Genomic DNA, 16,971 nt, shown 5'->3' with positions numbered 1-16,971 from the left:
GATGGTTCCGCAACCGCCGCGAGGCCGCTATCGCCTAAAGTTCTACTGCGTCGAGCGCTTTAGATTCCTTTGCGAAAGAAGAGCAGATCGCTCGCCTGGAAAGCCACCGCGAGAACAAAAGCTACAACTCCGCTGCTCTTCCTTCTTCACCAGAGTGGAAAAGCTGAAAGTTTTTCAGGCTGAGTGTCTACGGAACGCCATTTAGAGGCGGTTCTTATTTCATTCATCGCTTGCGAAAATAAGTTTCCGTTGGTTCTAAATTCGGTCGCCGAGTATCATGGGTCGGATGGTCGAGATTCTTGCTATCCTGCACTTGGCACCATCAACTTGGCATCGCCCCCTTGAAGGCCTACAGGAATCAGATAAAGAGATCTGCTTTAAAAATAAACTTAGGAAGTACTAGACTTTTTATTTCTATCGGAGCAACGTGTACGGCTGAATTTCAAAGCGTGTAATAAATTATTCGATTGGACTATTTAAAGTGCGTGGATTGTTATTTTCTGCTCGTGTTTCCGCGTGACCGTGCACATTAAATGCTTTTGCAGAGAGCGCGTGAAACCGATGTTTAAATGTTGACGAGCAGTGTCGGTTGTGTGTGCGAGTAGTGAAGGACATTTCAATTAGATGTAATTAATCGCACATTCAGATAACAATAAACTAACCCATCAATTAGAATAGAAAAGTGTGATATAGTACTTGGTGCGTTATTGCGAAGAACGTGAAATCAAAGTGGAAATATGGACAAACAGTGTTTGCATTGACGCCACGTGCAAATAATTCCGCTTAATATTAGTAAATCCCGCGTTCGATCGTTAAATTGAGCAGTAAATCAATTGAAATGCAAACTAGACCTCTAAACCTTGATGCATACGTATGTGTTGGTGAATTAAAGACTACAATAATCGGTAAAGATGTTGACGTTTTGTGTGCGTTTCAGTTCGACAGGAACTACGTGAGTGACTTCCTGGGTTACGGGTTCAACGCTCGGGGTCAACTCCTCAAGAGGGACCTCAAACGAAACCTGCACGAGCTGTGGCACGAAATGGACTGGAGGCAAAAGTTACATTACCTCATCGTCAATCCAAAGTGGAGTCCCAGAAGCCTGCGCCTTAGGCTCGTGCCAGCGGAGCAGGACGCCGCAAAATCGGTGAATATTTCTCTCGTTACCAGATCCCATATTTGTTAGTACACGGACGATCTGACGCAAATTACGGTGCCACGGAGCGCGTCTCCGACCGGTGTGTTTAGCGTGCTATGCGGACCGCAAGGTGGTCTGCTTCAGCTTGCAGCAAATTCGTCTGCTTCAGCTCGTCTGCTTTCTGACGTCGCAGACGTCAGAAAGATGCCCAGCTCTGAATAGATCTGATTAGAAGGATAGTGGGCAGACCTCGAAGCAAGGTGCTTTGAGGTCTACCCACTGTCCTTCAATCAGAGCCAATCAGAGCTCGGAGTTCTGACGTCACCTCAGCGCCTGCGAAAGAAGCAGACAAACTTGCGCTCCGCAATACAAGTTCGTCTGATCTTTTGCACACCTCGCGCATTTGTTTGCCACCAAATGCGACGTGTCCTTTTGTTTTCCCACGACCTCAAACAATGACGGTGAGTACTTGGATGCCTCGTCACTGGGTTGTTCCTACGTGTTTTCTATGCCGGCCTCTGATTGGAATGCTCCTCCTGCGCGAAAGACGCCCAATTAGAACACTTACCCACCCTATAAGCCAGATTTACTCGCTAATCAAACTAAACTTTCTGTTGACATAGTCATTCCAAAAGTGGGAACGAGGGAAAATTGTTTAGTACGTCGAGAAATATGTAGGGACATGTATTAAGTTCATGGCCTATTTTTGAGTGTCACAACGTCGTTTTAAAAACCTCGATAAAAAATTTCCGTTATCCAAAATGAAAGCACGAAAGTATATTCCCTATGTCCCTGTGCCGCTGTAAAATATTTATATGAACACCTATATTGACACACCTTGAGCCTGATTTTTTTTAGATGCGGGCAATATGATTGAAATACGCGTCCAAACAAACCCGATGTTTTACTACTATTGCTGTCCTCAAAATACCGTATTTTCCGGGCTATGCATGTTTACAAGTTAAAATTTTAGGCTGTGCGAACTATACAGGATTTTTGTTTTTTAAGATCGTTGATTATGACGAGACGAGACGGGCTCTGTGAATGAAAGAGTGTGGTAATGATGATTTACGTATAATACAAGCTTCTTTGTAAGCTAACAAGGTAGACACTTGTCAAGGTGTGCCTTGTAGGAGAAGATTTTCATGTCGACTAAGCACCAGGTGCCGACTATGCACGGCGTGAGTACTATGCACAGGGTGCGGACTATCTTAGCAAAAACTTTTATTTTTGGCCTCAGATTTGCCTCTGCGGACTGAAGTCCGGAAAATACGGTATGGGACGAAGTCACTTCTCTGGCAGGCATAAAAACGATATTTACGAAATTGTAGATTCATCGGATAGTAGCGTGTAGTTTGGTTGCCCCATACCAAGCATAACTTCGTGGTAAAAAGAATGGATGAATTATTCGGTTCCAGTTAACGTGATGTTAATAAGATGGCACCGGAGCTACTACCGATGTAAGCAGATAAATAACTTTCTCCAAATTTGTTTTTGTATATTTAAGTTGCACTGATGCTTATCAGTCTCAGGGTGAAAATAGTTTTGTTTGTTTCTCTGCGTGCTATCATGTTGTACAAAGCAAACCTAAAAATAAACAGGGCGTCGACATGAGAGCAAAACCAGAGTGAAAAACAGACCGCGATTTTCTAAGCGCATGCATCTATAGAATTTGTAAAAAAAATAGAAAATGAATTACCTTTTTATGATATATCAATGTTCACACATGTCTAAGAAACAACCCAAGTTTTGCTCTTTTGAAGCATCGCCGTAGAAACCACAGTTTGCTCGCTTTAGGGTCACACGGTGGGGCACTACCGATAGAAACAAGAATAGGGACTTTTAGCGAACCATTACCGTGTTCCGCATACCGCGCTACCGGAGCTTTTGACGTATGTTTTTAAGCGCGCGCTCGGGTGAAACCGTTACCGCAGGGCGCGCGCTTAAAAGCATGCTTTAAAGACTCCAATAATTCGCTACGTGGAACACGGTAACGGTTGGCTAAAAGTCCCCAATTATACGGCTGGGCGTAAACGAGCTCCGTTTCCGGTTCTTTTGATACAGGTGGAGTTTGCGTTAGAATACAGGTTCCTCAACGCATCGGACAATGATGCGCTCGCGAAGCAAAAGCCTTTCGGCCACAAGTTGAGTCTGGGCATCAGCGTCAGCGGCGAGAACAGGACTCGAGGTGTGACCGCCGGGTTGAGGTACTCCTTCAGCCGGGACCTGCTGAAACACCAGGCGTCTTTGGCGTATGAAAGAGAGGCATTCGGGGAGACGGAAACAGCCCCAATCAAGGTATATGCTCGGTTAAATATATGTGACGTCCATGTTGTAGACCATGTCGCAGTTCTTTCTCTTTACTCTTTTAAATGCGCAGCATTGATAGTACCAGCTCTTTGCGTTTTCGCGCCCACGGACTTAGCCTCGATGACATCGCAGTATCGCCTGACAGTTTGACGTCATCGTAGCCGATGCTACGACTGGCTCCATCGAATCCTAACGTCGGCTGAAGTAAAACTGAATATAAATGAGTGGCATTTTTAGGTCCTCCTTGACGTCACACGGGACAATGACGTAGCGTGATAACATGACGTCAAGTAACACTCCGATATCCCATCACACTGTAACGTCATGGTGACTCGCGATGTAGCCGGTCGTCTCTTTGATTTGATTGAATACACACGAAACCATGACGTCACAGTTCCACGTGACATCATGGTGTCTCCTGGTGTCACTGCCACGTGATATACGAGTTCATTATATCACGCCTGGTGTTGCCTTGCGTTAGGATGTTGTCACAGCGTCATGTGACGTCACATAGCACTGCGACAACCTCCTTACTGTGTTCGTAAAAGCTATGTATTTAGGACGCCTTTGGGAGAAAAAAACCCAGAGACAGCCAATTTATTTTAAAAAAAGTGAGAGCTTCCAGCGCGCAGTGGATCTTCCAAGATGTTAATTAAATTGACAGTCATTCTCTCTAAACTGAACTACCTTATAATAATTAAAGCGTGCCTGCTCTTATTTTTTAGGTCTGCGCAGACGCAACAGCAGCCTTCCCTAAGTCTGACTGGAACAGCCTACCAGAAACGGCCACCTACTACCAAGGAAAGGAGATAAACGTGACGGCTTCAATCTACTATGGCCACGATTGCCAAAGCTCTCCTCTCGTAAGTGGGGTGGCGGGCTGGCAGGCGCACTCGCGTACGGCTTCTAACCTTTCTGCACATCCTTGCACGCCACCCAGGATAACATGATTGTATGCAAATAAATATTATATTTATTATTGCTATTATTATTATTATTATAATTCTATGCACTGAAATGGATCTTCCTTTCACGTGGTGCAACAAAATTGCCTTCACCTAACGGGGTCCTTTTTAAGAAGTGTATAGAATAAAAAGAGAGAGAGAAGGAGAGGTGAGGGTCATGTTGACTTTGAATATCATTTTATTTATAATTCATTCGTACTTGCCAATGATTAACTACCTTACACATCCGTTTGATTTAAACAACGCACGATCTCTCGGGTTCACCATGCCTGTACAATGCTAATACAATCGATATCTTGATTATGCTTGCTCGGACAAGGCTCTCGGTGTGGTTTCTCAAAATTCCTGGGGAGTCGTTGCTTTGAGAATCCGGGCAAATATTGCTACATTTCAATGTCCTTTCAATACATAGAGTTACCGTCATGTGAATAATTTCCTTAAAACCCTACGTAAGGGGTTAAACAGCCCCTTGTTCCTACTGTCACACACGTTCAGAGGACTTTACGTGTTTCAATGATTCTATCTAGCTTTATAACGACGAGGTTATGTGACATCGCGGAATCGTTACACAACTGACGTAGTCAAAATCATCAGTGTTCCATGGGGCATGATTACACAAAATGGCTTGGAATTCTCTAAAATATGATGAAAGAAATTTCAAACGTTTTTTCAAGCCAATGTTCAGAAGAGCTCATAGCTAAACGTTGGCGGGTTATATCTTTTGTAAAAAAAAGGCAGTCATCATCATATTTAATGACTTATTGGGGTAGTTGGCGCGTGAAGTTGAATAAACTTGTACGCGCGAACAAACACGAACATCAACAAAGCGATACAGACAAGCGGGTTTCTTTGTCCCCTTCCTTGTATTCGTTTCTATTGCGGCTTACAAGCTTCCTTAACATTATGATATTGTCGTTTCTGTTGTTGTGGTATCACCACAAACGTGGCTCCTGCAAAAAAATGCGACAACCTATGAAACTCTAATCAAGCAGGTACACGTTATTGAAATAAATTAACTAAATACTTCTACTCGTGACTCACTTAAAAAGTAACAAAGTACGTTAATCGTTGGGCATATTCGGAAACGAAACCATGTGCATACGCCCCGGGGCCATCACAAGGGGAGTGCACGTCAACAGCGGCGCGTCGTTGGAGGCGTGCGAGAATGGTTTTTTCCTCTCATTTAAGAGGAAAAGTCTACGTAACGAGCGAAGGAACGGACCGAAAGAGCACGGCAGAAACCACACCGCTGCCTCACAAAACCAGTCCAGTCCAATCTAAACCATTCACACCAAAGACGGCTGCATGCTCCAAGGCAATAAATGCTAACACATTAAAATAAAAACCGTAGCTAGATATAAGTAACGCGCTTCTTCTAACGCGTCACACCTTGCACCTTGTTACGACTGTGTGCCGTTTTTGTTCGCCCAGGTGGTAGCCACCGGCAAGTTCACCCACACGGACGAAGACGCGGAGCAGATAGCGGCCAATGCCATCGGCGTGACGAGCGACGTTAAGCGGCTGCAATCGCAGACACTTCGTCAGCTCTACTACAAGTGCGCACGTGACAAGGAGCATGGTGTGGCCTTCGGCTACTTCTGTATCAAGTACCTCTTCTACAGCAGTCGGCTGGGGAAACTGACTCTGGACGTGGATTACAACTACGGAAATTCGGTGAGCGGTTTGAGCGAAGGTGCCCAATATTCTCGACATCTTTCGATTCCTAAGTTGCCATGTAAAACAAAATAGATCCTTTTACATGTTTAACAAACATGCAATCTCGAAAAAAGGTATCTACGAGGAATGCACTACGTTTTAACCCAAGCTCGCGGTCTTCATTAAGGACCAAAACATTCGAAACATTGTGCTGAATGCAACAGCGCAGCAGTTCGCGTTACGTTCGGTGTCCATATATATTATGTCCTATATAACCATCTGTGCTATTAGAGGCGCCTAAATGGATACTTCGCTGCAACACTCCTGGAGCACCAATTATGTGTCTTCCTTTAACCGGTTCAAGAAATCAGAAGGAGGTATGCATCATGCTGCTTCAACGGCCATCCGGTCTCAGTGGCAGAAGGAGTGGTCACTGTTTTACTACTTACACTAAGTTGAGGATTGATACCGCTCCCATTCTCATTGGCTAAACTGATTGAAAGAAAGAAAATGATTGATTATTCGTCTGCATTACGGGGCAGCAACACGAAGGAGCATCGAGAGTGCATTGCCTTTTCACTAACGGCTGGGAAGGGTGCTTGCTCCGTGCTCTCTTCAAGGATGTACCGTCAGGGGTGCGATTATACAGATTTGCAGGCAGCCACGCTTTGAAAGCTAGGCAAGTAGACAGCGCTTGTTGGTGTACAAGTCTGGCAACATGAAGCACGTCTTAGCATGGCTCGACCATTAGATTGTCAATGCCCATCAGTAGCAACATGGCGGCGCCCTGAGCGGGCGTATATATAGAATACAATGGCATCGACTGACTTGCCCTCTTTTCAACAGCCCCTCACAGGACTAAGCTTGAAGCGCTACTACCACAAGTACCACCAGCACAACAAGGGACATATGGGCTTCCTGGGAATCGTCGGGTCGCACATGACCGGCGTGTCCGGAAAGCTGCACGTGGTTTCGCAAGTACCCGGCTCCCACGGGCTTCCGCACGCCGACGTCGTGGTCACGACCCCTAACGGACACGAGTTTCATCACGACCACGTCCCCATGTTCAGCCACCTGCTGGAGCCCAAGATTTTCAACGCATTCGGCTATTCCAACCTGGTCAACTATGTGCCGTACTACAAGCACAGTGAGCTGCCTGCCCTTTCTACTCCGCTCATAGTATATGAAAGCGTCTCACGAAATATCTGCCAAAAGTGTCCAATCGATAACTACATATCGTTCAAAAACAAGGTGCATGTTGCGTCTAACCTGGAATGCAGAGGAGGCGCCGCCTTCAGCACACGCTCACTGCCTTTCGCCAGGTCTTGGCCTAGCGTGAAACTGATTGTTATCAAAGGCGGAAAGCTCGCACTGAGCCGGAGAATTGACTGAATCCTTATCCGGTCAACAACTATGAGAAATCTTGAGCGTCGTCTTTCCCACAAAGCACTTGGGAGATAGCCAGTCGTTGCAATCAACGTAGGAAGCTCACGCGTGACAAGGCAAAAATATGTCTGGACCCAAGAAAAACTGTCTGCGTTGTGACACTGGTATGTGCTGTGACACTCTCTGCGCTGTGACACGTGCCTACATCAAAACCAATGTCGCAGCGAAGGCTGTTCTGTTGTGACTAAACATTGTTTCGCGTCGTCATTTGACACCTGCCCTGCGTAGATTGCAGAGATTGGCTTTCCCAAGTGCTTCGTGGGAAACTATAGGAGCGCCGCTTTTCCCAACACGTATTAGAAAAGCGCAACAGCACTCCGGAAAGAATAAGTGGGTATTGTTATTAAAGAGTAAGCTTATGAATAATATTAATTAAAGTAAGATTTTAATTAAATGAAGTCGCGAACAAAGTCACTTCAAGAATAAAAGCCGTTTACAACTGCCTGTAACGCCGAATTAGGCCGAAGCTCTTGAGAAGGAGGAGGGAAGGGTACTGAGGGTTACGGGTTCTCGGGGGGGGGGGGGGGGGGGGGGCACGTGACCCTCATGCTCCCCCCCCCCCCCCCCCGAGGTCGCGTGACCTTGAGGAGGGGGTCACGTGACCTGGGGGTCAAGTGACCTCGGCGGGGGTCACGTAACCCCCAGGTCACATGACTCCCCAGAGAAATTTTCCGCTAGATTTAGCGGGCAACTTTTTCTGCTAGATTTAGCGAGAAAATGTTCCCGCTAGATTTAGCGGGGAAATCTTTCCGCTAAATTTAGCGGGGAAATTGTTCCGCAAGATTTAGCGGGGAAATTTTTGCGCTAGACTTAGCAGGGAAATTTTTGCGCTAGATTTAGCGGAGAAATTTTTCCGCTAGATTTAGCGGGAAAAATTTTCCGCTAGATTTAGCGGGAAAAGTTTCCTGCTAGATTTAATGGAGAAATTTTTACGCTAGATTTAGGGGGGAATTTACCCATAATGCACCGCGCGGTTGCGCCGACGACGACAGCGACGGCGACGGTGACGCCGACGGCGACGCCGCTCAAGCCGGAAACGGGCGCCTAAGAGCTGCGCTCTAAAACGACTTACGGTTTTTAGGATGAGTTTTTAAAAAGAGCAAATTTGGGACGCGCCGCTGTGGTATTTTTCTCCCTTTGGCTGAGGCAGAAATATGCTGCAATTAGAATGTGTTTCAGAGAGTGCGGTTGCTGATTGGTTGCTGGCTCTAAGATGCAGCCAATAAGAAAACAAGACATCAAGGACGTGTTCAAATTGAGATTTGTTCGGAAGAACACCGTGTAAAACTTACCGGGTCTCAGGACGGACCGGGTCTCAAGTTAATTAGGTAGCTTTCTTCGATTATGTCTTGGCAAGGTACTATGTGCAATTGTATTCACACTCTTATCGTTTTAAGCGCTAATTAAAATTATTAAGCATTCATTGATTCTGACGGCTGCACCTCACTGAATAGGTCCCTTAGCACTGATTCAGTTCGATGAATATTTTATGGCGAAAGCGACTTGACTCTGTTTTGTGAAACGCCTCCTATATAATGAAATTCCCTTTTCATTTTGTGCGCCATTTTTAAGAATGCAAATCTCTCTTCGTGAAGAGTTTTGCAGCCAAAACTCTCTATAAAACTCTTCTTCCCTTTTTAGTTATTATAAGCAAAGAGTTTTTTCTAGAGGCAGCCTGTAAGGTAAGTCCAAAAGCTCTTAAGCCTTGTTAATGAATACGCCATGTTCAATTGCCCACTCAATTGTAATCATCAAAAGGGAAATTAGAAAATAAATGGTCTATGAAATTTGCTAAAACTATAAACCCATGTGATCGTAACCGAATCAGTGTGTTACAAAAAATGTCTAAAAGTGTGAAGTGGCGAATAAGTAGACTCAAAAACGAGTGCCCCAATTGTGTTAATATAGGAAGCAACACAAAAGAAAGTCAGCCTGAATCCAGAACTTGGGTATGGGACTGGTAAGTGCTAGATACGTCATCACTTTTTCAGGATTACATACCAATCGCCGCTATCTAATGACGACGTAATGTATCAGTTGTGTGGTTCAGAAGCACTTGAGTCCAAATGGTGTCAACCTGTGTTTCAGAGTTCTGCGATCTCCAGGGCAACAGCGCCAAGACATTCGACGGCGTGGTTGTGAATCTTCCAAACACGAACTGTTTCAAGGTTATTGCCAGAGATTGCTCGCCAAGCAAGAGGTTTCTTATTCTCGCACGAACACATCAGAACGCAGCTTATCCAAAGGTAAGCATATTCAATAGCAATCTAAATGTCTGTTTGGAGACTGTTATCAAATGCACTATGAAAAGCTAACCTCTTTTTTTTTTTGTCTTTGCATGTCATCTCACCCCATTCATTTGAATTTGAAATACCTTTCATAAAGCTTTGTTTTAGAAAGTTTACGCGATACATTTTTGTGCTTGCTCTATCTTTTCGCCTGTGCGTTTATTATTTGCGCTGAAATAAAACAGTTGCCGCACTGAGACTGCTTTTCTATTGAAAAGTTATGTTTCCTGCTGTGTCTCCATTTGTTCATAAGCATTTAGCTTTATCAAAATTGTTTATTTCCCATAGATAACTATTTTCCTGTTTTTTAAGCACACCGACGAGATGACATTCATAAATATAACATTCTAAAAAATTTCAAATTATATTTTTTGTCTCCTCAGTTGATAGCTGTTTTGCAGGTTCCTATCACAATTTGAGGAACTAATACCAGCTCACCTCTACTATGATAATATAGGTTAATGACCTAGTTGTTGCAACATCTAAAAACAGATGTATTGACGCCTACACTATGGCTTTAATTTTTTTAATAGATGTAACTTTCGTTATAATTATTCGCTGCGGATATATGCTCAGTTACAAGCTTTCCAATATTTTAAACAGTTGCTTTTATTTAGTGCGAAGCACCGGTTTTGAGATATAAAGAAATAATTTCTCTAGATTAGTATTAACACAAGCAAATAACCAAGTCCATTTTGTCGATTCTATACACCTTTATGATCGCTTTCTGTCACAGGCGTTGAAGATGTTCGTCGACCAGACTAAAATAGAGGTTTTGTCCTTGGAGGAAGACACATTGCCCATAGTACGAGTTGATGGATCACAAGTGGCGCCATCTCTCGACTCACCCTACAGTCACTCCGTCGCCGATGCGGAGTTGTTTACAATCTCACTGATGAGCAACAAAAACTTTGAAATCGTGTCCAAACCCTACGGCATCTATGTCCTCTTCGACGGCAGGATTCTTTACGTCCAGGTGAGACTTATTGTTAAACTCCCTAAGCCAATAATGACCCCTTTAATCTGAAAGGCGTAGTCGCTGACACGTTAAGAAAAGCAGAGCGTGGGGAATCCTGAGCGTCTTTCTATCGCTCATCAGCCAATGAACTAGCGGCATTAGTGCATAAGAGCACCGAAGGACCAATCACGAGGCAAGAAGGTTGAACTATGATGTGCCACGCCCGACATTTCTTAAGCTGTTAGTTACTATACGCGAAAGTATAGTGATTATGTATACCTGTGAATGTAGCGTATAGATGTTTACAAGTGCGGCCTATGGGCGCAGCCATCTTGCTGGTGTAGGTGGATCGTCTGATAGTCAAGCATTGCTTAGGGCGTGGGTACGTGGGTACGTCTCGGCAATGCTCGACTATCAGACAATCTCCCCCGACCAGGAGCAAGATGGCGGCGCCCAAGGGCCATCGTTGGAAGCGTCCATGGACTTTTTATGCTTTGATTGCTACCCTCTAAAAAAGTAAAAAAAAAAAAAAAGAAGTTAATTAAGAGATTGCGGGTGCCGACTAAATTTACCAGAAAATCTAATTCCTAGGATTATGAGCGAAAATATCAGCAAATTAAGAGTCGACGGGAACTATAGAAATATTTAGGATTGGGCCTACATTACTTTGCCCAAAAGAAAACCAAAAGATTATTTTACGTGATTTTCTCTCCGTGTTTCAGCAAGTTACAATTTACCTGCCGGCGCGTCGCGTGGCAAGCGCCTCATCGCGGATCTTGACTTAGTCACGAGTATGTCATTTTCAGCTGTAGATTCTAGTTTAAGATTTAATAAAACACCAGGCGGTAGTGACACACGTTTTAAGAACGCAGCCTGAATAACCCAACATTTCCTCATTAATTTTCACCAACCAAAAAATGTTAACACACTTCGCGCGCTCCAGGTGTATTTACTAGAGAACAGGGCTCCAGAAAAGTTTGACGGGCCGCTCGTGGCAGATTGATGCATTGCGCAAAGTCCCTATTTGTTAATCCTAAAGTGCCGCAAACATATTTTCCCAATCCAGTCAATGTTGGTCTGGCCATGAAACGTCTGCCAGCGTGGTTGTGCGTTGCAAAATTTGCCTTAGAGTTCGTGGTCAAATTTTGGACTTCCGAGCCTATTTGAAAGAAATAGAAATAATATTAGATTTGAATGTCACAAAGTGATGTGCGAGGTAAAAAAAATTAACATTAAAGCTTTATGTGGCAAACCAACTAAGTTCGCAGACGGAACACCAACAAATCTTTATGAAAGGAATCTACTCAAGGTTTGAACCCTTCAACTTGCGCTTCGTAACCAGGAAGCGCGCCTCAACTCCATGGATTTGAATGGTCTTTGAGACTAAAACGTAATGATGATGGGTAAGAAGATCGCGTTTCGATGTGAATTAACAAAAACATGAACATTCATTTTTTTTCCTTACACCTACTGCCTGGGATTTACAGCGATAACAGTTAATGGGACTTTCCAGTTCGGCTCGCGGAGGCTTCGTGCTCGGCAGAAAACTCAGTGGCGTCATGAAATCACGTGACAACGTCCAACCAGAGTACTTTCTCCTCTTGGTCGAGAGATGGCGGGTATGCCCACGCGCCCGCAGTCTTTGCGCGCCCGGTGGTACTGCGGGGCCGTGGTGCCCGCTTCGGGTTGGAGCGAAACATCCAGCTCTTACAGTGATAGTTACCTGAGTGGTGGTGCCTGTCTCGGTTTCCTTTTAGGCAAGAACCTGACTCACGTAGCAGTTTTTTTGTTTTTTTCTTCAGATACTTCATTGCCCACAAGGTTGCGTTGTGTTTGATCAAGTAAATAAAGTGTGGATGTGCATAAAGGGTGTGCTACTACGCACAATAATAGCTATTGCATTCACTTCTTGGCACACTGTAGCGAAAAGCTTCGTATATTTATAGATGACAAAATATATATTTTAGACATGAAGTTTACTTTTATTAAAGCAAAATTACTTCATGTTTTATTGTGCAGGTTGCTCATTTCTACAGAGGCAAGCTTTGTGGGATTTGCGGAGACTACAACTACGACCGACACCACGAGCTTGTGGGACCTAATCTTCACCTGTACAACGATAGCTTACAATTTGCCGCAAGTTACGTGGTTCATTCCAGCGACTGCACTTCACCTCAGTAGTGCGTGCTGTCATGTGGATGCACAAAATGCGAACGCTACTCATTACATACCCGCCCACTCATGTTCGCACAATTCAAATACATCGGATTGGTTCACTGTGTATTTAGCCGGCAATCGTAAATGGACCGCCCGTTTTCAATAAAAAAGATAACAGTTGAATTGTTTAATGACTTTGTCACTAGGCTACATGTCTAGCGTCAAAAAATACGCTGACAGGTGACCCAGCCAAAAGTTTGCTCTCCAATGCCTTGTATCTTTGCAAAATTTGCATGGCCAGTATATATATTCATTTTTTTGCGAATGACCAAAAGCTGCGGGCCTTCCACAGTTAATCTCTTGCTTTAAACTACGTCTTAATGTGATGAATTAACCAATCCGCGCCCGGGCCTGTGAATTGTTTTCTCTGTAAGGTGCCGGAAGCAATTGACCATGTTTGTATAATTTGCTGTGCTGCCCACGTTCTTTGAGGCACACTTCGACACACCTAAATAAACGAAATTCTACATAACACAATATACTACCTGCTATTTGGCTGCTGAAATTCGATACGTTGTGTCCCATGAAATGTTTTACTGTTAGCATTGAGTTTCATATCCAAGTCGCTCTTGGCAGTGCGAAATGCAAAATCTGATGTCAAAGAAGTGAAAGAGTATTTTGTGTAGCTTTTTTCGCAATTTGTATATGTTTACGTTGCTTTGGACTAGGTTCCTGAGTAGACAGGTTTGTTCAGAGCTGTAATAAAAAAAAGTAAAACTGTAATAAAAAAAATTGAAATTAAAATTAAAAACTAAGAGTTGTAATAAAAACAAATTGCTTAAAAACATTTTTAAGCAAACTTTTTTATTATTATTGTTACTTCGCGAAGACGGGCTGTTCGGACGTTTCATGTTGAAATTGTGGGCACTCGAGACGCACTGTCTTGTTCTTTAGCTCGCTGCACATCCGCAGTGTTCATATTTTCACATGATTACAGCATTGTTTATCAGAATTAGGTCGATGTAAGGCAATCCTCTGAAACACCTCCTTTGTTTCCTTCTTTTCAATACTCTCATCATCATCAGCCGAGAAATATATTACAACACCTCACAACGTATGTCATTTGCGTGTTGTATTTTCATGGCTAAAAATTAAAAAAAAAAAGTCAGAGTAAAGACACGTAAAAGAACGACAAGGTAGACGAACAACAGCGCTGACTTCCAACTGAAGTTTATATGTGCTAACACTGAGTATAAATACTGCAACGCCAAACAAACAAACCAAAACCAATCATAAAAACACTCCACTTGTTCCTTACTTAAGCAATAGTCACGCATTGCTCCCAGTGCACCTGAAAATTAACATACTTTATCCGACATAAATAATGATGGTGTGCTGACACAATTTGGCCCTAATCTCATGATATCGCATACTTCTATAATTTCTTGAGTGAGTTTATTACTGTTCTTTCTCATCGCTTCACACTTGTCAAAGTTGGGAGTGCACTGACAGGCCGTCGTCGTCCACCATGTTTCATTCTTTCAAGTATTCATACGGTGTATTCATGTTCTATTAAGCAATAATTCAAGCATCGCCCCGTTTTCCCGACTCACCTCCGACCGCACGACAGCGGAACGGAGTACACAACCTCCTGTACAAAAGTCACAAATCGGTCATGGGGTTTCTTGGTGTATTCCTGTTTCTTTTTTTTTTCTTTTTTTATTTGACAGTGGACTGGATTATTCTACACAACCCAGACAGCTCTTCCAGAGCTGAAAATCCCAGATCAACACCAGGCCTGCGGCCAACTTTCTTTAGATTATGTAAAATCTTATAAAGGTAAGATAAAACTCTGACTTTTTTGTTAACCGTATTAGCTTGCAGAGTAATTTTCTGACGTCCTTTCTTAAGCAAGCTCATAGCAACTATGGTCAACAAGAGAGAAGTATACTCCGCTGGCCCAGCCTTGAAGCTTGTCCGTCCAATGTTTTTTTTAAACTCTTTGAGGGCAGGACTTGTACAGGGCATTCCTAAAACAGAGGTTAAAAGTACTCTACTTCTCGAGCTTTGAATGTGCTGAGGAAAATGGCGGGATGAATTCCTTAGACCCCGGATCATAGAACCAACGCACATGCGCAAAACCAAAGTGAAGGCCGAGATTCAACATCACAATGGTACTTAACGCGTCAGTGCCAGCGGTTCCAGACACTAAAAAGCAGAAAGTACACAAGCTACCTCCATCAGAAAATCTTCTTTGTAAATATTTAGGAGGACTAAACAAATCACCTACGAGCCTAAAACATCTGGTAACCCCTGGACCCATCTTTCTTGACAAGACTCTATTCTAAAACGCAAGATAGATTTCGCTAAGAGTAGGAGCAATGCATGATCTTCTACAGATACCATTTATTTTATAAAGACACCGTCATCCCAGGTGGCGAATATCGCCTCAGATATAATTATGAAAGTTCCAGAAAGTGAGTCACAGTTGAGTCGAGGCTCATTCTAAAAGAGACACAAAACCATGACTGTCAATACGGCCTTAAACATACGTCAGCAGCTCGTTATGGGGTATCAAAACGTACTAGGCCTTGTATCTATCGAGCAAGCTAACAGGTTTTGATCTGTTTGAACATTCAAAAATTTTATATTTGATCAATGTTTTTCACCTGAAAGGGATTATCTATCCCTTACATGTTAAATTTTATTTTCACAAAGGTAGCTACAAAGTTTCACCATGCCCCGTTTTGTGACAGATAGAGCGCAGCAGACAGTCAATCTTATGCGTCTTAACCATAAATCTAGACTTAAGATTTGGCCCTTATCGAACGTTCGGCCCAGTTTAACTGGGTTTAACCGTTTGCAAAGTTTACGTACGTCAGCATTTAGCTTTGATAATGTCACGTCATCCTGGTGTATAAAAGTGGCCGTTTTGGCGTCTGACATATTTGACATGAACATTCCCCTAGGAGCCCCCATCACAAAACCTCTCTCTTATTCCGCTGGTAAAAGCAATACGGAATTTACTTTTGAGTAGGTGACTGTGGTTCTCAGCGGAACCCTAAAATGATGCTAAGCCGAAATTTCGAGCTCAAAAATAAGGCTGCATCGATAGACGGGACGCTGCAGAACCACCAAACACCACTCATACAGCGATATCTCTAACGGATGGCCGTACGTTTGGAAAAGAAATGCGCGATTGAACACGGCCGACAGGGCCGACGACATATTTGACGTCACGATTCCCATTCCCTTTCCTCCTCGCTTCGTCCCGTTGAGCTGGTGAACCGAAGCGAGGAAGAGAGAAGAGAGGCTACTTCTCCTCATTCTCAACTGCTCCAGGAGGATCGTGACGTAAGAGTTCATGCTGGATCGCGCCCTTCTTTTCCAGAAATACGGCCATCCGTTTGAGATATCGACGTAGGAGTGATGTCTGGGAGTTTGTAGCGTCCCGTTTAACGCTTCTGCTGCCTTATTTTACGAAATCCAAATTTCGGTTCAATATCCCTTTAAGGGCGAATCATACAATTGCCTTGAGTCCGATTGAGTGCGAGGGTTGCTATGGCAACAGCTGTGTCAGCTTCAACAAAACCAGTTTTACCCCGCTTTACTGGAGGCGACGCAGGTGCTGCTATAGCAAACCTCGCACTAGGTCGGACTCTCAACGCAAATGTGTGAATCGCCCTTTAGATTAAGAAATCTTGCAGTGTAGCAAAACGTGCGCACCTTCAGAAATATATATGCATATTTCAGATTCCTGGGTCCGTCCAGAAACTTGTCCTACCAACGTTAGCAGCTTGCGAGGCGATTTACTTGGTTTGACGGCAAACTTTGGGCCGTTGCTCTGGATTCGTTCCGCCTACACTGGAAGTTCATCGCCCCCAACTTGCGAACCAGGTTTCCCATAGCTGGCGCAGTCTTGGGTATGCTGGCTCGAAGATACATCAAAGTTTTAGGTCACTGAAATTAAACAAATCTGTTGATAATACAGACAAAATTCCGCCACCTGCCCCTAATGTCAGACGGATCAGCTCCAGCATGACGGCGAAGATA

The 16,971-nt window shown here is 43.8% G+C and overlaps 1 protein-coding gene across 1 annotated transcript in view; it reads left to right on the top strand.

Annotated features, from left to right (window-relative positions):
• Positions 1-13,101, top strand: part of LOC8035568 (vitellogenin-6) — a 37,654-nt gene extending 24,553 nt beyond the window's left edge. The window contains exons 18-25 of the mRNA XM_029970566.4: positions 938-1,147; positions 3,203-3,436; positions 4,174-4,311; positions 5,845-6,087; positions 6,916-7,216; positions 9,604-9,761; positions 10,540-10,779; positions 12,781-13,101. Of these exons, the coding sequence (XP_029826426.3) occupies positions 938-1,147; positions 3,203-3,436; positions 4,174-4,311; positions 5,845-6,087; positions 6,916-7,216; positions 9,604-9,761; positions 10,540-10,779; positions 12,781-12,942 (1,686 nt within the window). The 3' untranslated portion in view covers positions 12,943-13,101. The remainder of the gene's footprint in view (positions 1-937; positions 1,148-3,202; positions 3,437-4,173; positions 4,312-5,844; positions 6,088-6,915; positions 7,217-9,603; positions 9,762-10,539; positions 10,780-12,780) is intronic.
• Positions 13,102-16,971: the final 3,870 nt, after the last annotated feature.

This window comes from Ixodes scapularis, unplaced genomic scaffold, assembly GCF_016920785.2.
Source record: "Ixodes scapularis isolate PalLabHiFi unplaced genomic scaffold, ASM1692078v2 PGA_scaffold12__126_contigs__length_90152505, whole genome shotgun sequence".
Lineage (NCBI taxonomy): Eukaryota > Metazoa > Arthropoda > Arachnida > Ixodida > Ixodidae > Ixodes > Ixodes scapularis.
Note: the sequence above shows the minus strand (reverse complement) of the source record. Positions and strands in the feature narration are given on the sequence as shown.